Source organism: Macrobrachium nipponense, chromosome 12 (genome assembly GCF_015104395.2).
Source record: "Macrobrachium nipponense isolate FS-2020 chromosome 12, ASM1510439v2, whole genome shotgun sequence".
Lineage (NCBI taxonomy): Eukaryota > Metazoa > Arthropoda > Malacostraca > Decapoda > Palaemonidae > Macrobrachium > Macrobrachium nipponense.
The window spans coordinates 8,616,760-8,639,471 of record NC_087205.1 but is presented as its reverse complement, the minus strand read 5'-3'; the positions used below and the strand labels follow the sequence as shown (position 1 = coordinate 8,639,471).

Genomic DNA, 22,712 nt, shown 5'->3' with positions numbered 1-22,712 from the left:
TATTTTGTTAAAGAAAGTAGTTCATTCTATCGCAAAGCCACTTGCAATATTATTAAGACAAAGTGTAGATACAGGCAAGATTTATGATGAGCACAAATTAGCATATATCACCCCTACTTTCAAAAGTGGATCAAGGACTAGAGGCAAGTAATTATAGGCCTGTGAGTCTAACATCACATATTTATGAAAGTGTATGAAAGGGTAATGAAAAAAGATATTATGAAACATTTAATAAAAAATAATTTGTTTAATAAAGGACAACACGGTTTCGTACCCGGAAAAAGTACACAAACCCAACTGTTAGTCCACCGTGAGAACATATTCAAAAATATGAAAAGCGGAAATGAAACAGATGTGGTTTTATCTAGACTTTGCAAAAGCTTTTGACAAAGTAGACCATAATATATAGCAAAGAAAATTAGAAAACACAATATCGTAGATAAAGTAGGAAGATGGTTAAAAGAATTTTTACACAACAGAAAACAGATAGTTATTGCAAACGATGAGAAATCGGATGAAACCAAGGTAATATCCGGTGTGCCACAAGGTACGGTGCTAGCTGCAATATTGTTTGTTATTATGATTGAAGACATAGACAGTAATGTTAAGGATTCGGTAGTGAGTAGTTTCGCTGATGACACAAGAATAAGTAGAGAAATTACTTGTGATGAAGATAGGAACGCTCTACAAAGAGACCTTAACAAAGTATATGATTGGGCAGAGGTAATAGGATGGTATTTAACTCTGATAAATTTGAATCAATAAATATGGAGACAGAGAAGGAAAGCTATATGCATATAGGGGACCTAATAATGAGACAATCACAAATAAGGAAGCAGTTAAAGACCTTGGTGTGATGATGAATAGGAACATGTTATGCAATGATCAAATAGCAATTCTGTTGGCAAAATGTAAAAGCAAAAATGGGAATGTTGTTACGGCACTTCAAAAAAACAAGAAAAGCTGAACACATGATTATGCTTTATAAAACATATGTTCGTAGTCCACTTGAATATTGCAATATGATATGGTACCCACACTATCAAAAGGATATTGCACAAATGAGAGTGTACAAAGGTCCTTTACAGCTAGAATAGAAGAAGTTAAGGACCTAGACTACTGGGAAAGACTACAATCCTTAAAATTATATAGTCTAGAAAGGAGAAGAGAACGCTACATGATAATTCAGGCATGGAAACAGATAGAAGGAATAACAGAAAATATCATGGAACTAAAAATATCAGAAAGAGCAAGCAGAGGTAGATTAATAGTGCCCAAAACTATACCAGGAAAAATAAGGAAAGCACACACAGGACATTAATCCACTACGCAACCAGCATCGATAATGCAGCGTCTATTCCAATGCGTTGCCAGCTCATCTGAGGAATATATCAGGAGTGAGCGTAGATGTGTTTAAGAATAAGCTCGACAAATATCTAAACTGCATCCCAGACCATCCAAGATTGGAAGATGCAAAATATACCGGAAGATGTACTAGCAACTCTCTGGTAGACATTAGAGGCGCCTCACACTGAGGGACCTGGGGCAACCCGAACGAACTGTAAGGTCTGTAAGGTAAGGTCTGTAAGGTCTCTCTCTCTCTCTCTCTCCTTTGTCTCTCCTCTCTCTCTCCCGCTGAGGAAGGGAGCACGCTACTATTTTGAATTTTACTCATTGATATTAATGTGGTTATCATTTTTTCCCCACTTAGTACTGCAACTCGCCACTGAGTTGATTATTCTGCAATACATTGCATATCATTAGTATCATCACTAATTTGATCACTATCACTAATAGTACATATCTTATCTTCCGCTTTAGCGAAAGATTGTGTGTCTTTTCTTACGACTGTTATTCGTAAGCATTGTGGTTCTGCTTCTCATCTCGTAGACGTGATATCTAGTTGGTTCTTCTTTAGAATAAGGGAGTTGATTCAAACGGAGGAAGTTGAAATCTTAAACAGCTTTATTTCTCAACTCCATCACTAGAGAGATGGTTTGGTCAGATGACCGCTCCGTTTCGTAACTAGAAGAGAACTAATAATACAAGGCATCGTGTCGATAGCGAAACACTAGCTATCTCAGCGATTTACACATAAAATGAATACGTAGTCCGCCGGCTCAGAAGTCATGAGTTTCCGGTGCGGGTTAACAGGTCAACCGCTTCCCATGGAAGGTGTTGTGATTAGTTGACAAGATATATAAACTGATGATATACCCAAATGCAAACCAGGCTACTGCAAGCATTGCACAGCGTGATCTATATTTAGATTGTCACGTAGGACGCTCCTAATTCACCAATGACCCCTTAGGTCGTGGGTTCTATTTACAGATATGGAATTATCTGTTATAATTAATGTATTTATTACACATATTGATTAAGCTTTGACGAATTTCAAAACACACCTTCTCCCTCGAACAGCTAGTCTGACACATTATCACCTTGCTAGCAAAATTAGAACTGCTGAGCACTGCAGTTCCACATATTGTTTAATTTTTTTTATAAGAACAAGAGTATGGTAATAATTTTTTAAGGATTATCTATACTTGATATCTCATATTCATGTATATATTCATAATTTTGTGCATATATATTGTTCTGAACTGCTCATTCACTCCTGAAAAATGTAGTTTATCACTGAAAAAAATGGTCCTTGAATGGAGGACAACAAAGAAAAGAGGAAAAAACTATGGCAGAAGGCCGATATAACTGAGGAAGGAGGAATTTACATAAAAGCTGGACTTTTGTTTTAAATGCACTATATTTACATTAATTTACATAGGTCCAGGAACTAATAAAGTGGTTGATTGTCGATCCACCGGAAACACGTGGCTTGGGGCAACCAGACACAGCGTTCAGAATTTTGCACAAACAGGTTATTGAAAATGTAAGGCTTACTCCAAAGGGTTCCCAAGTTCTACCACAATCAGGCACGGTGTTTCTGCAAAGAGATGGTATCCTGGCATAAGGCGGGGGGCACACATGGGTTAATGTTACTCACTACTTTCTTTCAATCAAAAGTTTACACGCTACTCAGGGGGTATGAAAATGACTGGGAATTTACACAGAGAGAACTATTTCGTTGCTTGAATTTACTAGGGGATGTTTACTATTATTACAAGGGGAGTAATCACAGCATTGAACCAAGATGGGGGGAATGAGAAGCTAAACAAAGGAGGTGAAGTCGCCTTGGTAGAATGGAAATGAAATACAGACAACAGGCAAAATTAATTCCCTGGCTGAACTGGAATTTACTCTCACAGTACCTGGAAATCCTGGGCAGGTATAGTCTTCTTATCTGCTGATATTTCTGTGCACTATGGACATATAAAATTACTTGGGATTTCCCCAGAGGAGGCAGGGGGAACAGAAAGGGGTGAAGAGTTGTCTGCAGGGCGAGGTAGCAGGAGCTTCTTGACCTCATCCTAGGTCTAAGGTTCTTCTGAGGACGAGCTGCTGGGTCCCTGCCCTTTAAGACTTCTCCTGGTAAGCACCGGCCACGCCCTGTGGGGGGTAAATTCCGGACAGCCAATGGAAGCAGAGATAGCTTTCTAGAGAATGAAGGCTTTCAGTTCAAAGGGGCAACTTGCATATAGACAAGGATGAATGAATCTTGTTATAAGAAATATTACTTACCTTGGTTCTGGCTTAAAATCTTGAATAATATGAAATCTATGGGCGGAGCTGCAGTTCGACAGGGCCTGCTGATGAGCCGCCACTATTTACTAATAATTACTATGTGCTGCAGTCTGCAGCACATTGTAAATCTCATTAAAATACTTCATTAACATGTACAACAGCAGCAGGCCCTTGGCTAGGGCCTCATGATACTATGTACATTGTAGTACTGGTAGGTAGTAGGGTAATTTGTCGCTCTTAACTGTGGTTAGGCTATAAGGAGTGAAAGTAACCCTACATGCTATTTTCTTAGGCTACTTGAATGTAATGTCAAATAGACTTTAATAAAGAGCTTATTACAACGTTCATTATTTTATTTTATTAGCTCAAAAAGCAGGTGTGTAGTTGACTGCAGGTTGACTAATATCTAACTCACGTTTCCTTGAGGTTGTTTTGACAGTTATAAAGCTTTTCATGAATGAAAAATGTAACTATCTTATGAAATATGATCCCCTGTTCTCGTGTGATCCTGTTTCTGTATGGAACACAGTTGTTGCCCCAGCACTGGGGTGCCGGAAGTGGCTTTGTTGCTGCTGGTCTCTGCAGTCGAGGCTGCTACTACCTACTTCTCAGAATCATTGCATAACAATTGGACTTATCTGCACAGTATCTCTTCTCTATATCTTTGGGTAGACCCATCTTGTAACTTGATATGGTTAAGGGGAAAAGACATTGAAAGAAATTTGCATACTCTTCGAGCACTCTTCCAGCCACTACTTGACCTATTCTTTTGTTGTTACATTTGTGCTTAATTCAGTTATGTCACTTCTGTCACCGGTTTGAATGTATATTCTTAAATTTCTCGAAATTTGTTAGCTTTTCCTTGACATCCATTGTTAAGAGAGGATTGATAGACTGCTCTTAAATAAGCGGCTCTAGACCGTAGGAATGAATGGTCTATTTACAAATGAGAATATTGTTCAAGAAGGACAGTTTAATGAATCATACGAATATATGAAAGTGTTCTACTTCCCCACATTTTCATCATTAATTAAACTTGAATTTTCTTAGAAATTAAGAGCTATTCAGACAAAAAAAGTAACACTGACGAGTAATCTGAACGAAAAAACGGATAGTATACATATTAGATTATAATTTATCAATAGAGAAAATATACGTCACTAGCGGATAATTATCGTACACACAGTAAGAATGAATGCTAGGATAATGACGTCATTGCCTCAAGCGAATTCCGAACGCTGATTGGTCCTAATGTCTCCCATAAGCGGAGTCACAACACAGATCTCTAATATGCGGCCGCCAGCAACCTTGGTATCACGGGTCATAGGGCCTCCCGATTGTTGGACCATACATGGCCATGAAGACAACCGAATTTACACAACAACACTTTAAGGTCGCGCCGTGCGAGGGAACTGAAGAGAGAGAGAGACGTGAAAAATTATGGACACATATATATATAAAATGTCCAGAAGGAGTCCATGATACCAGATTTAAAGGGCCAAGTTTATTAAATATGATACGTTTCGCACAACTGTGTGCATCATCAGTCTGTGAATAAAATACAAAGACATATTATAAACAATTACATAAAGTTAAAAGGAATTCACAATATTTAAAAAATGTCTAAAAGAGATTAAAAAGAGCAGTAAATAAAAAGAGAGACTACTAAAAACACCAACCGTCCATGATCAGAGGTGAAGATGGAATGAGTTACAGCTGGCAGAGAGAAGCGACGACCACTATGCCAGGTACAGAGGTGACGAGGACAAATTACCGTTTAATGAGAGCACCAGTCTTTTAATATATAACGACTCCAGCGTTGTTAGTTGGTCTGGATGTTTAACATGATCAATTATTGTAAAATGTTCTTTTTGAATTTCAGTCTTGCATATTATTGAGTGGTTTCTGATATTGGAAAATTCTGGTTGTTTTATCTTTTGACCAGTACGGAAGCTAAAGCCCAAATGGCTACAATATCTGACCCTCAGCAACCTCCGAGTCGATCCAACGTAAGAGCCCGGACATCCAGGGCATGTGCAATTTATAAATAACGTTGGATCTCATGAAGGGCTGAAGGCAACATATATATATATATATATATATATATATATATATATATATATATATATATATATATATATATATATATATATAGTGTGTATACACACACACACATATATATATATATATATATATATATATATATATATATATATATATATATATATATATGTATATATGTATATATATATATATAATCGTATATATGTATATATATAATCATACTACACCACATATACATGCATAAAAAGTCTCTAAGTGTGTAGGCACGCGAGTCAGTGATCACCTTCAGGAGAACAAAATCGGTCAGGATACAATACCACTGTAAAGAGATAAGCGAAAAACTGTATATGAGATCTGAACTGGTGAGATTTGAATGAATGATTAAGGCTAAACCCTTTATGGGAATAGCTCTGTGAAGTAATATCTTCAAAGGACCGGTTGGTATCAATGGACAAATAGTACAATCAAGGGATGGCCACTTATGAAAAGTGCTACCTATGCGTTAACCTTTGCAATAGCTACTCTTCTGATATTTTGGACGAAAGATTTTCATTAAAATCATTTTGAAATTTGTAAGCTGAAAATACGTCTTGCACAAATCTTAGAAAGATGATTGTATAGTAATTTAATCTAAACTGAAGAAAGTTATCGTTTGTAAGTAATAATACAGAAATAAAAAAGTTCCTTGAAAGAGGGTCGAAACTTGGTCTGTCCTTTAGACTTAAGGGCTCCATACACTGAACGATTGTATGAATGATTGTTATCGACAAACGCACACACTATTCAAGCAGTACGAACGATCTCCCAGATTTCAGTGTAGGCAAAGATTTTGTCTCAGGAAGAGACGTGTGCGATAGTGGTATATCGGCAGACAAACACATTGAACGACCCGTGTATGACAGGCATAATTCGCATGCCAACAGCCTACTCATGACAGATTCCCGCTGAGATCGTTCAGACAACGAAACTCCGCCAACTTTTGCATTCAGACAAGCACATACACAATGTTTTTGCGAACTATACAGACGACAGTCGTTCATACAAGCGTTCAGTGTATGGGGCCCCTTAGTCAAGCAAGTCCTTGGACCCACTCGAGCACAGCATTGCCTCTCAGACCTGGCTGTGATGCATTTACGATCTCTTCCCACTGCACTTAGATTAAAATGCCAAAATCTAAATAGTTTTCGATCCAGAATGAGACAGATGGAAACTCGGAAGTTGGCAATGTTGTAGGTCAGCTGTGTTGACCAAAAGTGACGCACGCAATCATGTCAAGAACGATTTTTCTGAAATTTACAGTGATATTGTATACCCATTAATCCTTCAAATATGGAAAACACTTGCAGTGTGTCTGGATGCCACAATAGGTCAAACAGGGACGGCAAATCGCATTACTCAGTCCCCGCTGTTGTGAGAAATCAAGAGGAGGAAACTGAAAAGTTTAGCGAAGGGGAGCATTGGATTTCCAGGATAAACAGGGCTCATTTTCAGCTTTCAGATCTTCTCAGATCTCTTCATTAGAGATGAGTGTTATTAATTGTTAGTGTTATTTTACTTATTACGCAAAACTTTCTTCAGCGTCATTTACGTATTGGTAATGGTGAACGATTAAGAATTCCTCGGCATAAGTATTTCAGAAAGTAATTCATTAACAGCCACTGCGTTCCCTGTCGAATGATACTAGATGATTTAGAACCACTTGGAAGTTATTTTGGTCAAATCTTTCAAACTTGAAGTAATGGATAGTGAATTGCATATTTGTTCGAATCAATATTAGATATCAAGTGCAAAAAAAGGGCTAGTGTTGTCGAAATGATGATCTGACATGAAATTACACTATGTAAATTTAGGAAAAGACATGAACTGAAAGGCGGACTCGGGCCAACGGACAATTTACAAAAGGAAATAAACTTTAAAACAATTGACAACTAGGTCCCAGATGCACACAATGACAAGAACTTCAGTATCGACATTCAGATGAAGTACAATATTACTTAATCCAAAATAGCTAAATCTATGGAGGGATATTTATTAAATCGCATCTCAAAGTGTAACAAAGGTATTTAAAAGTTTCAGTTTATTTTCAGTGTAATAAATATTCTGTTCGTGAATTGTCCTTGCTTGCCATTTTCGCGATATGGTTCATAATTCCTTAGAATGACAACGCAATTTGTTATTTCCTTTGTTTACAATGCTTGAACTAAAAGATGGCGTCGGTTTATCAGGTGCTCGTCTGCTGTGACGTCATAGGACAACTATCTGTTCATCCTCTTGGTTATCATAGTCCACCGATGATCGGTTGATTTAATCTAATTTGTGTCTATAGACGTTTACAGCAGAATAATTATACTCTGTTTTTTTCCATCTGTCCATCCGCGTGTGGTGGTCGCGCATGGTAACACTGCGTCCTGGGCTTTAAATAGATATGCTATGTGTAAGTTTTAGGTAAATAAAAGGATATCTGGGTGTACATTTGCAACTGAAAAGTGTTTTAATAATTTACTGTATGCGAATTACACTGTTAATATTCGAAATAGGATATTATTTAAAGCCTGGGACGCAGTGTTACCATGCTCAAACATCACAGGCAGATGGACAGATGGAAAAAAAACAGAGTACAGGTAATCAGCCTATTCTATTATTTAGACTGGTAAGCGTAGGAGAAGTGTAATTTTATTTTATTTCACTTATGCAAAGTACCTGTACTGAGTAATTCTGCTGCAAAAGTACTACATACAATTACAATCTTATCTAAGAAAGAGAGAGAGAGAGAGATATAATATCATTATCAACCTATATGGGCAAGAGGACCACACTCAGTGACTGTAATCAGACGGTGTAGGTCGTTCCTCTAGCAAAGAACGGGCCATAAAGAACAACAGCCATGACCACGCAGAGGGAAATTCCGGTCAGCTACGAAGACCGGGACAATTTTCTGAACTTCGGAAAGATGGTGATCGTTAAACCAAGTGACACGATGCTGCCGACTGGGTGAGAAAATACAATTTATTGTTTCTTTTGACACAAAATGGGTTTCTTTTAATATATGTGTGTATGGTTATATGCTATGCTTAAATAATTCTCTCCATCAGTGCTGAGCAGAGGACTTACAAACGAAAACTTTCTTCAGTGCCATAATTCAATGACTATACAACCATCTCCGTAAGATTTATGCGAGACTTCCATTCCATTTACATATTTCAAAATCATATCAATGGAAATCTTTCGTCCTAGATATCAAAAAGGCTTGCAGAGGTTAACGCATAGCTCATTGCTAGATGAATGCAGTGACGAAGACAATCTTGCCCCTGCCACTGATAAAGATGTTTTCATTTTAAAATCCATATACCATCCTGGCGACATGATACGAGAAAGCGTGATAATATTGCACCAAATAAAATAAAAGTGGCAAAAAGATAAAAACTGGACGCGAAGTCAAGTTCGGGACCAAGATCTACCTAAAAATCATCTGAAATCCGACGACGGTTGACTGAGCACCTAACCTTCGTCAGCCTTTGTTGGGCAGAAAAAAAAAAAAAAAAAAAAAAAAAAAAAAAAAGTCTTCCTACAGTTTGTAATGTAAAAACGAGTCCTTTTGATGTTTAAGCTGAAATATATGGTTCAAGGTTATTTCAGTTTTACCCATGGGTATTAACTAGGCCTAGTTCCTCCCTGGACGAGTGGTTTTCGCGCTCGGCTGCCAATCCAGTGGTCCGAAGTTCGAATCCCGGCTCGGCCAATGCGGAATCAGAGGAGTTTATTTTTGGTGATAGAAATTCATTTCTTGATATAGTGTGGTTCGGATCCCACAATAAGCTGTAGGTCCCGTTGCTAGATGACAAATCGGTTCCTAGCCACGTAAAAATATCTAATCCTTCGGGCCAGCCCTATAGGAGAGCTGTTAATCAGCTCAGTGGTCTGGTAAAACTAAGATATGTTAGGTCTGGTAAAACTAAGATATGCTATAAATTAGGTCTGGTAAAACTAAGATATGCTATAAATTAGGCCTAATAGACAAGCAACGGATGAGTACGTAACCTCCGTAAACCTTTGCTGGGCTGGTAGTCATGAGGATTAAACAATTATTCTTTCCTAAATATTTCGAAGTGTTGAAACCATCCCTTTTGACCTTTAAAGATAAATGTAATAGTTCTTGGGTATTTCAATTCCACCCCTGAGTTTTTACGAAACCTAAAGAGCTACAACATTACGTGTCAGATTTATCTGTCAGGTTTTTATCTAAACGCCCTATAATGGTCGAGGAGAATTTCGATATATGGGTTTTGGATGTTGCGAAGGTCATTCACCCCAAGATCGCTCAAAGGTGATTGAATTTGTTGAAAATAAAATTGTTATTGTTTCTAGGATATGTTTCTCGTATTAGACGGATTTAGTTACATAAAACTAGAAATAGTTTGGTATTGCTGCTCATTATTTGAATTACATTCAAACTGTCCTTACTAGCTGAAGAAAGATTTTGGGGAATTTATATATATTTCCGGAAGTAGAATAAGGAAAAAAATCTTCTGCAACTTGGCTACTGCGTATGTCAAGAAAGTGAAAATTATAAGCTGAATATAAGATATATTTAATAACATCTAGAATTTATGATTAAGCCTAATCTGTTTAATTAGCTGGAAGTACCAAAGATTAATGTTTGAAAATACAAACAATAGGCCTATGTAAAGGGATGTAATACATACTAGGTGAATGTAAACGCAAAATTTGACGTATAGGACTAATTTATTCACCATTCATAAGCTGTAATTATCATAGCATAGGCCTAATTCAATATATTCACCATTCGTAAGTTGTAATTAACATAGCACACGCCTAATTCAATGTATTCACCATGCGTAAGCTGTAATCATAGCAGCCCTTAAGAAAAGCAGTTAAGAAACCTATATTCTTTTACAGTTTAGAAAAAAATTTGCCAACGCCATCTACAACTTCGAATACAGGAGAGATGATGTCTGCTTGTTCACTTTTCCTAAAAGTGGGACGGTTTGGACAGCCGGGATCATCTGGGCCATGACGCACATTGGGGAAATCGAGAGGGCGCTGACCGAGAGTCTTAATAACAGAGTTTACTTTGTTGATAATGTAAGTTTAAAAGTCCTCTCTCTCTTTCTCTCTGATTATACTATGCTTATTTCATTGTCCCATCTTTCTACTGCTGCATAGACTATACAATGATGAATGATCCTTTAACATGCATGGATTAATTGTCTGTAGCGTTGTATGTAGTTTGAACTCTAAGAATGCTCTGAGATGCTGATCATATTCCAGGATTTTATGCATCGTCTGAAAGAGGACGACTACAGGTTAAAGTTGAAGAACTTGTGTCCAGACGCAAAGGAAGAAGATGGTCTGGTGCTGCAGTTGGCAGCCCTAGAAAAAGGACGTCGCTCAATTTGCAGTCATCTATCATTTGATCTCCAGAATCCAGATGTCCTTGATAAATGTAAAGTTAGTAAACAATAATTCCATTGTTTTCACATGAAAAAAATATGTAGGCTAATTAGATTATCAAAAATCTAGTCAGCTCACGTTAATATGAAAATATCTTGCTATGTCTCGTCTTTTCAGTTATTGTGGCATAACAAAACGCCTCAAGTTCTGTCACTAGCGTTACCAACTTACCAGGGCGGACTCTGAAAGTGCCTCCCATTACCGTGCTAAAAAGTACTATAAAGTGGTGAACATTAACACTCGCATTTTAAGCCTTAGCATCCCAAACATTTATTTCATTTCTTAAAACAAATGAATGCAAATTTAAAACTGAACATTACGAGCTTTGATAGAAGCGAATTCGCTAATAACATCTTCAAAGTCCGACTGTTTAGTAATTTCATGGTCTATTGACAATATTGCGAGGTTTGACATCTGAACTGAATCATTTCATTTGTTAGGTTTTATGTACAGCCCTCCACAGGGATGACTTCCTCTCTGGCTAGCCCTTGTGCGTTTTCTAAAGTTGCTTCTTACATGTTATAATTATCTTCTAGTTTTTTCTCATCAGCAACGTAGCTGCTGCAGAATAGGAGTCTTTAGTTCTTTTTTAAATTTGCTTTCTTCTTGTATGATCTTCACTTCAGGCCCCCGTGAGGGGCTAGTGCCGTCAGTGGACCTCATTCAGTGCACTGTAGACATTACTGAAGGTTCTTTGCAGCATGCCTTCGGCCCCTAACTGCAACTACTTTCGTTTTTTTTACTGTGCCTCCTTTCATATTCTCTTTCTTCATCTTACTTTCCACCTCTCCTAACACTTTTTCATAGTGCAACTGCGAGGATTTCCTCCTGTTAAACCTATCAAACCTTTTACTGTCAATTTCCATTTCAGTGCTGAATGACCTCATAGGTCCCAATGCTTGGCCTTTGGCCTAAATTCTATATTCAACTCGACTCATTCACTTCAGGCGGTATTTTGTTGTATAGTCTTGGTGCGCAATGTTCAAATGCTCTCTCACCTGACTTACAATTTGTTCTAGGTTCAAATAGCCTATATGCTTCACTTCCATGCCTGGGCACATTTTCATTTCAGGTCTAAAGAAGCTTCAGCAGTTTCTTAAATATGTTGCATTAAAAACTGTAAGAAGTATTTTGTACTCTATTCTTGCTTACTACTGGAAGCCAATGTAGCTCGATTAGTGCCGGGGTTATTCTGCCACGGTAACGTAATCATTTTATTATCTGATGGCTCTATTTTGTACTCCTTGCCATTTTCTTAGTAGGTAGTTAGGAAGCCCGTAGTATATAACGTTGCAGTAGTCAAGGCTTGAAAGTATTTGGTTACAAATTACTGTTTCAGAGTATCTTCGTTCAAATATTTTCTGATAAATGCAATGTTTCTAATCTCATAGCTACAGGTTTTTAGAATGTGCAATATAGCCTATGATTTTTCATCGATATTTTGTTATCAATAGAGCTGTTAGAGTTAGTGCACCAAGTGTTGTATTACCAGTAGATACTTCCAAGTTCCTCACTGCCGCTCCAGCCTTTATAGATGACGAGCCAATAGTTATTCTTTTGAAGAGTTCATATTTTCGTAGTGCACTATCAGATCCAAATAATCTATTCTCAGTTCTGTCTCCAATGAGTTTTAGTTTCTTCGCCGACATCCACTTTTTATATCTTTCATCATTGCATCAATTTTGCTAATGACATCTTCTACTGTTTCAAGAGGAAAATAGAACTGAGAATCATCTGCATGCAGTTTGTAACAAACCTTTTGCTTGTTTAGATAATTCAGTTGTGTAAATGGCAAATAGCAGTGGACCCAGGACTCTGCCTTGGGGCACCCCTCTAATTAGCCTTTCTTTTCTGATTTCACATTTGATATAATCACTGTAACCTTCCTGTTTTCTGAGTAACTTTTGTACCATCTGAGCTAATCATCTTCAATGGCTACTGCTGTCAGGTCTTCAAGCAGCAGAGTGTGGTCAACTGTGTCAACTGCTGCACTTAGGTCGAGCATAACCAGGATACCACATTTTCCACTTGTCCTAATTTTTATATAATTTGTAATTGCTTACAATGTGGACACTATTGAGTGTTTTTTTCTGTACGCTGACTGATCATCAGGTATAATGCTGAGTTGTTCCAAGTATTTCCATGTTTGTTCGTGAACTACCTTTGATCTTAGATAGTTTTTGATTAGTTTCAACTTGGAGAAGCTTCTCTCACAACTGGAAGCATTTATTCTGATGGTTAAGAACAATCTTAACATTATAACAATTTTTGGAAAACAAATATCAAGGTTGAATGAACTTCAGAAACTGAAGGGTTGCCGCTGTCAAAATTCACTTGCTGTTCAACAGCAGAGTCAATAAATTTCTGTTCAGCGTTCCGATCAGGAAATATGCTACATAATCTAGAATAATCCCAGACCAGACCTGGTCAAACGATGTCACAGTTCCCCCAACCCCTTAGTTACGCCACGATCTCTCAGCTTATACTTTCTTCTTCATTCTCTGATGTTCTAAACAATAAGCTCACACAAGTTTTTCCAAAACAGGTCGTTTCTGTGATGCGCCACCCGAAGGACAATATGTTTTCCCGATACATTCACTTTAACAAGTTTGGAAATGCCAGTCTTCCACTTATAGCAGAGACATTCCTAAGTGGGAAAGCGATCTACGGGAGTTACTGGCATCACGCCAACGAGGCTTGGAAAAGGAGGAACCATCCCAACTTGCACATCATGTTCTACGAGGATATGAAAGCGGACATCATGGCTGAGCTTAGGAAGCTGAACGAATTCTTGGGGACGAATCTTACCGAGGATCAGCTTAAGAAGTAAATAGCTGCATTGTTTTCTAGACGTATACTCGGAGCTCGTTTACTGTAGTTAATTGAAATGTGCTGATTACTTTGATTTCGGAAGCTAGTTTAGTAGAGAGAGTGAAGTAAGTTGACCAGTGGAGTGAAAATATGTAAGTTGACAGAAGTGAGAAAAACAGAAATGTAATCGTTCTTTTTATTAACACCCAGTTAAGTTTTTTTTTTGTGGGCCTCACAGTCAAATAAGGACATTGATTGCTACTGAACTTAGTATATGATGTACGTAGATAGTATATGCAATATAAAAACATCGTATCGTGCTTCTAAGTAATCAGTAGAAGGATCCACAGTAATATTCTTGTTTATCAAGACGAAATATATTTGTAGAAATATATAAAAAAATTAGGGCTTTCGTCCATCCTTGTGTGGACTAGATCAGTGATCAAGCCCATACAAGAATGGATCCTTCTTCTGATGTAGATAGATCATAAAAATATTCAGTAACTTTGCGCACACAAATCAATTGTTATAACGACCATGTGTTCCTCAGGGTAGCAGAGCACACCAACTTCAACAATATGAAGGAAAACCCTACGATGGCTCCCAACAGCGTCGACTTCAAAGGGTCCTTCTTCCACACGGGAAAAGTCGGGTCATCCAAGGGACAACTCTCGCCAGAACTTGACGCTCGGGTGGATGCTTGGGTCAAGGAAAATGCTTCGAAACTGGACCCTGCCTTCAAGTACGCCTTTTAAGGTCAAATTTTGAAAGGACTGGGAATTCTGATAATCTGAGTCATTGTGTAGGTGCTTTGACCCTGTTGAAGAACTGAAATTTGAAAGCTGAACTTGTTTAGTAAAAGATGTCTGAACAAATTTGTTTCGTGTATTTTTTCACCCTTTTGGGCAGCGATACAACCTGACACTTCCCTTCGCCAGCAAAAGATATTTTCTCCTATTACGTTTATTTCTTTTAATGAAAGATAAGTGGTGACCTCTGGACTGATTAGGAATAACCGAAGAAGCAGAAAACGAATTCCTTGAGATAATCTTGCTGCTTAATTGGCTTAAAAAATTGATTTCAAATGAGTTTCTTTAGCCTGACAATTCTTAAAGAAAATGTTGCCCTGTGAAATGAGAGTATTTTATGTCAATGAATAGTTCCTTGCTGGACGAGTGATTTTCGCGCTCGGCTGTTAATTAATTAATTCTGACATAATAGGTAATGGGAATTTAGATTCATGAAGAATTTCATTTGTTTTACGAAAATCCCCACAAACCCGAAGGGATACATTCTGCTTCCTGACAGTAATAATTGGTGAGGCATAATCTGAGAATTCTACTCTTTCTACAATCTTATTTTTTCCAAGCTCTTGCAGCGCACTCTCAACCTCACTGCGTAACGTCAGTGGCACCGTGCGGACCTTCTGAAAAACAGGAACATGACGAACTTTAGGATACAATCGGGCTTGACAGTTCTCAATAGGTTTCAAACTATCTACATTATAGTTTTCCACAAAATCTTTTATATTTAACTAATGGACATTAATTATATTGCACTTATCTATTAAATTCCTACCAATCAAGTTATTTGGGGGAGTCTGACCCAACACAATTATGAATTTAACGTCTGAATGATTTTGCTGTTTGTATTGAAAATTTGAAACTTTGACCTTTCCAAATACTTTAATTGGCACTTGGTTGTAACCCTGCAATTTAGTTCTACAGTTCAGTAATGTCCAATTTAACTTCTTGAAATCATCATAATTAATGTGGAAGTAGCTGAACCGGTGTCAATTTCAAATAAAAATGGCTTATGATTTAATTGACAACTAACAAAATAAGGTTGAACAAAACTCTTGTTTACTATACATTTCAAATCAAGTGATTCTTCATCATTGGATTCCTCCTCTTGGATTATAACTTCATGAGTCTTCTTCAAGTGGGGTTTCGTGGTTGGCGGCGCTGTTGTGAAAACTAACCTGAAGCTGCTTTACAAGTCTAGGAAGACAATTGTCATAACTTAATACTTTTGCGGGCTTAAGGTGGATTAAATACACACTTCGTGTAAAGTACTCACAGCTTTATTGCTCCTTCACTCCGTTACAGGTGGTATAACTTATAACTTCGGCATAGCGTTACTCTCCTGATCCTGGCTGCCCTTTTTCGGATCTTGTTTACATGCTGACCTCTTTTCGACCGGGTCCCGCCAGCATTACAGAGTAGAAAAATAGTAATGTGTCTCTATATCAGGGTTGTAACAGTAGCTATATGCAGTATGTACGCTATATTTTTTTCAGTTTTAGACATCAAAGGTAGTGTTGGAATTGCTTAACAACGAAATTCTGAAATGTCACGGTCAGGACGACGTAAACAGAACGTAGAAAACAACTATTATTCGATTTTAAGCTGAAATAGGAATTTTCTTATAATTCACAGAACGTTCAAAAAGTTGTCATTTATCTCCTGTTTTATTAATCACTGACTTCTCATTTTGCCTTAACATGAATCTGTGTGTGTGTGTGTGTGTATGTGTGTGTGTGTGTGTGTGTGTGTGTGTGTGTGTAACACACGCGATCGGTGGCCAAGGCAAAACATCCTGTTACACTTTACAGCATACATGGGATTTTTGAATGACGAATCCAGCACAAATTCGTTTTAATAACACTACCAGAAAGTAAATTACTTTTTATATTTTACTATAAATGATTTTTCATCACATAATAATATAGAAGCTTCACTTGCATGTGTGTTTACATCTATTGCATTTCAACAGAAGTCTTTCGATTTCTGCCGTTTTGTGTCGTCCGCCCGACGTCGGTGACGAAGCAAACTTTCATTATAAAGAGACTCCTGTTTTACTACTATTAACGTCAGTAATTTTATTTAATAGTGTATGAAAGAGGTGAAGATAACTTTCTACTTATATAATATCAGCAGATTGATCTGAGAACGTAAACTGATGGGATTTTATATACAAGATGGTTTGTTGAGTGTCTTCAAGACCAAGTAATTTAAGTTCCTGCAGCAATTTTACAACTGAAGCATACGGGTGTGGTAGAAATCAATTAATTTATATTTTTCTGGACATCAGTTGACAAAACATGAATACCCAGATTAATGCTGTATGGGATTTTTGTTACATCTACATACTTCTAAAACTAGCAGTGACTTTTAGAACTTACTGCACATTGCACTCATTAGCAAGAGATATTTACATATACAGTATTTCATAAGCCTACCAAGTCAGACTGGATACAGTTAAATTAAAAGAGACCCTTATGAACCAAATATAATGGTCTTTTCTATAGAAATATATGGTATTTTAAGCATCTCATTGTCATGTAAGTAAATATCTAGTACAGTACTCAGGGTATTTTTAAAAATCAAGTATGGAATACTATCCTTAAAGTTCAAATATAGGCTGCAGGTCATATAAGCTTTTTCTAAGTCCGATTTTGCACTTGTCAGAAAACCAGAACACTGACGCATCTGATGAGTTGGGATAACTTACCCTAATGTTACTTGGTAAAAAAAATTTGGGACAATAAAGCACATATTACATCATCATAGTTTTTGAGCTTTCCCAACATGACTGATGGAAATCATTTAAATGTGAAATAGGTGGGAAATTGTATTTTTTGTAAATTTACAATTTATGTCATAAAAACTAAATTTGCAAGTAAAAAAATGTTGCAGTAATTTACACTCCAGGTTAAATTGTTCCCGTTCTGTCGGAAAGCTAAAAGCTCCCGGTTTTCCATTCTCGGCAGCAACGGCTCGTTGCTGGAGAAGAAAAGGCCTAGTGTGAGCACACTAGGCTGCCAATAATTACAAGTGTTTAAGCAGCCAGTGATAAAAAATTACTTCTGCATTTAAGTATTTATTTTCTTTGAGATCACCACTGTATTTTACAAATATGTACCCATTATTCAGTAATTATCAGTTTTAAAATGATAGGTTAGACTGTTAATGATATGTAATAAGCACAGAAGCATGATTTTTTTTACCTTATTTGATTTCTTGAACTTTTAGAAACACCTGAACAGCATAATTCAAGCAAGCTTACTAACTAGTACTGTACTTAACGACTTTGCAATAATGAACATTATTATATTGTACCTGATTTTTTCTTTTTAGATAACAGACACATGGTGCTGCACGTAGGGGCAAGGGGCTGCCTGAAATCCTGGAAAAAAATTTATCCATACATAGTATATACATGTTATATATTTTCTTTATTGATTAAAGTAATGCAGGCACTGATGCTGTTTTTGGAATTAAGTTGCTAGTTCAAAGGGTCAAAAGTGTTTGTCTTCTTGATGTTGGAAATTACCCATGTATGTATAAAGATTTGGCCCAGGTGTCTATAAACAGACATCTACTGTCCACAAAACCTAGGCCAGGCAAAAAATTTCCCTTGCTGAGATGACCAAGAATAATTGCTTTTTGTCAATTCCCAGTAAGGCAAGATGGAAGCTTTTACTGTATATCACTCTAAAATGTATATATGAGGGGAAGAGCAGTCTCCTGAGTCCTCTATACATGCTGCAGATTATGTGGCCACAGTCTCAAATAGGCCAGACCATCCTATGGCACAGTCAGCATTAGTTACCCTCTGTCACCTACACACTGCCTGGTATCATACATTGTCCTTTGCTTTGTCTGTCTGTCTGTCTGTATGGTGTTTTTACGTTGCATGGAACCAGTGGTTATTCAGCAATGGGACCAACGGCTTTACGTGACTTCCGAACCACGTCGAGAGTGAACTTCTGTCACCAGAAATACACAACTCTCACTCCTCAATGGAATGACCGAGGATCGAACTCTCGGCCACCGAGGTGGCACGCCAACACCATTCCGACCACGCCACTGAGGCGCTGTCCTCTGCTTTGCTCTCATTGTTATTTTAATTCAATTTGCAGCATCCGTTGTGACGGCTGAAAAAACAAAAATACAATAATGGCTTGTATCTTGTCTCCGACTATTGTGTACAACCAATACATCCTGGACAACAGCTATCATTCAAATCTTATTACAGCTGTCAAAATTAAGCGTAAGTTACAAATCTTATGGCAATATATACAATTTCATCTGAATTGTGGATATATTAAGTTTTATAAGAATTTTTGTCAAGGAAAACATATCCTAGACTAGGCTTAAAATTTTCCCTTGTATCCCAAATGGTTTCAACGCTATTTTTTTTTTTTTTTTAACATGGCTGTACAAACATCATTTTTGATATACATTATGTATATGTACGGTAATTTCCACTAACAATTGTGAAAACAAGCAGCTTATATTCTTAACATGTTTCAAGGTGATATTTATGTTGAGAACATTTCAAGTACACTTCTACATTCAAAAACTTTAAATGTTACTGGACACATGGAGGGCACAGAGTCAATATTTTCTAATAACAATGCTGGTTATTAAGAGAATTTACTGTCTAATCATTTTTAGACTTACATAAGTCTGCCTCTTTATTTTTAAAAGGTTTCATAAGTGGGAAGGACTAGCTCTATAGTAAGCACTTGAGTTTCCTACAATCTCTACTGGAATCATTTTGAAGTGCATCAAAACTTGGTGAAAATATTTTTTTCCCTGAAAATTGTAAACCACAACTTAGTTAAAATGCCATGCAATACTTGGTGATGAACGCTAGTGTATTTCGATAGGTATGGCTGCCATTCCTATCATTCCACACTTCAAGTCGAAATTTACACTGTACGTACAGTACTTATGTTTACCCTATACTACTGTACTATTCAGTACAGTCAACAGTCTATCATAATTATGATGGTAATAGCACAGATAAATGCACTGACTTACCTTGATGTATTATGGAAGGATGGTGGAATTTCAGCGCTAGGACGACTTATGTATTCAAATATGTATATAGAAACAGCATTATGAACTCACTTGGAAATAAATGTAAATTTCATAATTTACACTTTATAATGTTATAATTTATAACTAACTGTCACATTTGTCTCTTAGGTGGTTGCAACTGATGTTACAATTTGCATAAATCAAAGAGTTTCACCTTCATTTTAAGTAAACCCGCACTTCATTCATGTAGTATGAATAATGGTGTGAAGAATAATACCTATACATTAAATCTGCAATCACTGGCTTGGTATTTCAACAAAAAACATGCATTATTTCGCTAAGCCACTTGTGTGAAAGTGACACTAACTGTACTTGGTTAATATTGGTAGTGCTTGGAAGTACAGATGTATCCAATAAATAAAAAAAAATGATAAGGTAAGGAACAAAATTGTGATTTTTACAAAGCATCACCTCTGTAATAATACTTGATCATTTTCAATTATTTCAGGATGTTTCTTTAGACCTGCGTCACGTCCTGTGGTAATTTCCAGTGCTTCATTCTATTTTCCCACAGGTTACCACTGCAGCACATTCTTTCAGCACCACTTAGTGATTGAAGTATAACATTAACTACCGAGGTAAATCGTGTGCTGCTAAGACTACTACCAATGGTGGTTGTAAGGGGGGCACCTGGTCATGTGACACCCCCTCCTTTGGATAATTAAAATTTGATAATATGTACTCACCTCGTACAAGTTAAATTGATAGAAACACTGAAAATAAAATTATGTAATTTGTTTGTTCTTTATGCACATGTATTTAAAGCTTGTATTTGCCAAAGCAATTGCACCTGCTACTTCTTCATAAGTACAGCTGTTAGAAACAATGTAGCAATCTTCATAATTATAATATCTCTCTCTCTCTTTCTCAGTACATACAATATTTATGTGCATATGATGTAAATTATGTATAAATATTGATATATATGCACCATATGTGAGTGTGTTATATATAAAAAATCCGAAGTGCCCCCCATAAATGATTTCTAGATCTGCCATTGACTACTACAGAGAATAACTCAACATATGAAGTCTGTAATGAGAAGGTTCTAATGGACATAGTTTGGCCTTCTCATTTATCCAATAAACAATACTTTACGATTTTTTTTAATCCTCTCAAGACTTTGAGACTTTTATGCAATGAGACACTTCTCAAAATTAAGGCCCTAATTAATAGACAGAGATAGCAATCTGTTATTGTTGATTAAGCTGGCTTTATGCCAGCACGGGCTCTTGCTCATAGAGCAGCCCGCAAGATAGCAATCATTAAGCATTATATAATTACAGTATTTTGACAACTTTCGCTGAAACATTGGGTCTTAAGAATTCCCAAGTCCTCATATATTTCTACTGTTTGGGAGACAACATACCTGTATATCATAATCAACACACACCTCCTGTTACTGAAAAACATAGGCCTCTCCAGATTCCAGGTAGCAAAACTGAAGTCTATACATGACAAAAATAATGATGTGGAGGTAAAGTTTATACTTTACCTCCACAATAATTAAAGTAATACAATTTACAAAAGTCCTTTAAATGAAATTATTGTTTCTTACAAGAAATATGGAATTCCTAAATTTTTTTTATATACAAACCATGAATTTGATGGAGCTCCAGGAAAAGAGCTAGTGGTGCTAACTGAGGATATACCGGTAAGCATAATGATCAAGCATAATTACAACTTTGGGAGCAGTCTTGTAAGATCAGTGGTGTTGAGATTTCACTCTCCTACTCTGCTCATTGGGATTCCTCTTCAAGAGATTATGAAAACAAAAGTGACCAATTCTAAATGATTATCTGAAGAAGCAGGTTACATTAAAAAAATACCTCTTATCTTCATAAACTTTTTTCATAATGGCAATCATGTTCAGTAAAACATCCTACTCAGAGGCAAGAATGTTTCTCCAGATTTCTTGCTACAGAGAAGGAAATTTTTCAGAGTGGCAATTTTAATCATGTCTGGGGACTGGGGGAAAAGACATATGCAATATGTAATAAGAAAGATTATACAGTATGTGCTCCCTACAGCAAGAGTGATTGTAAGTGTAGTGTTTTCCCAATAAGATCAAATCATTTTCCAATTGAAGACACTGAAGGGCCAGGCAATAAGGCACCAAAATAAGGCCAAGATCCAAAATTAGAAGATAAAGCTGTGAAAGGATAAGAGTACAAAAGAATTGAAAAAATAACTCATAACCTCTAAATGCCTTCTCATAAAAGCAGCAAACCACATGGATCCAAAAATGAAAGGACAAGAGTTAAGCAGATGACAGAGGGTGTGGTAACGAACATCACTCTATAGTACATAATTCTGAACTAGGAAGATGTCTTTTCTATGAGATATTCTCCTACATTTATGGCTACGACATCGAAGCACAAACTTCATGAAGGAACTTGACAATGAAACATGACTAACAAGTGTTGAAATTTATGTCAACTATGCGGGAAATAAATACATTGCATACTTGATTTCAATGCAAATGATATAGATATAATTTATATAGGTAAAATAAGACTCAATACAAATGATCTTGATATAATTTATATAAGTAAAATAATAAGAGCTGGTAATACAGTATGCACGTATATTAGAACCCAGCTTAGATTCACTTAAAGTGTGCTATTCACAAACTCACAGGCAATCACATTGCAAATACCGTACTGTCTTTTTGTTGTAGTTTAAGCTGGTCTTGTGTAATAATAGGCTACATTTGTTCTTGTTTATAGATTAAGTTAGCCTCTGCTGACAGTAGCTCTTGCTCATAAAGCAGCTGGTAACCTGACTGTCTTTGTCTAAACAATACTGCAAAGGAAAAATATTTTTATAAACAAC

General features: G+C 36.7%; 1 protein-coding gene across 1 annotated transcript; it reads left to right on the top strand.

Moving 5' to 3' along the window:
- Nucleotides 1-10,631: 10,631 nt before the first annotated feature.
- LOC135224934 (sulfotransferase 1C4-like) lies at nt 10,632-14,849 on the top strand. Its single transcript, XM_064264257.1, has 4 exons — nt 10,632-10,806; nt 10,993-11,172; nt 13,721-14,001; nt 14,537-14,849. The coding sequence occupies exons 1-4, from the start codon at nt 10,735-10,737 to the stop codon at nt 14,739-14,741; spliced, it is 738 nt and encodes a 245-aa protein (XP_064120327.1). The 5' UTR covers nt 10,632-10,734; the 3' UTR covers nt 14,742-14,849.
- The last annotated feature ends 7,863 nt before the right edge of the window (nt 14,850-22,712 follow it).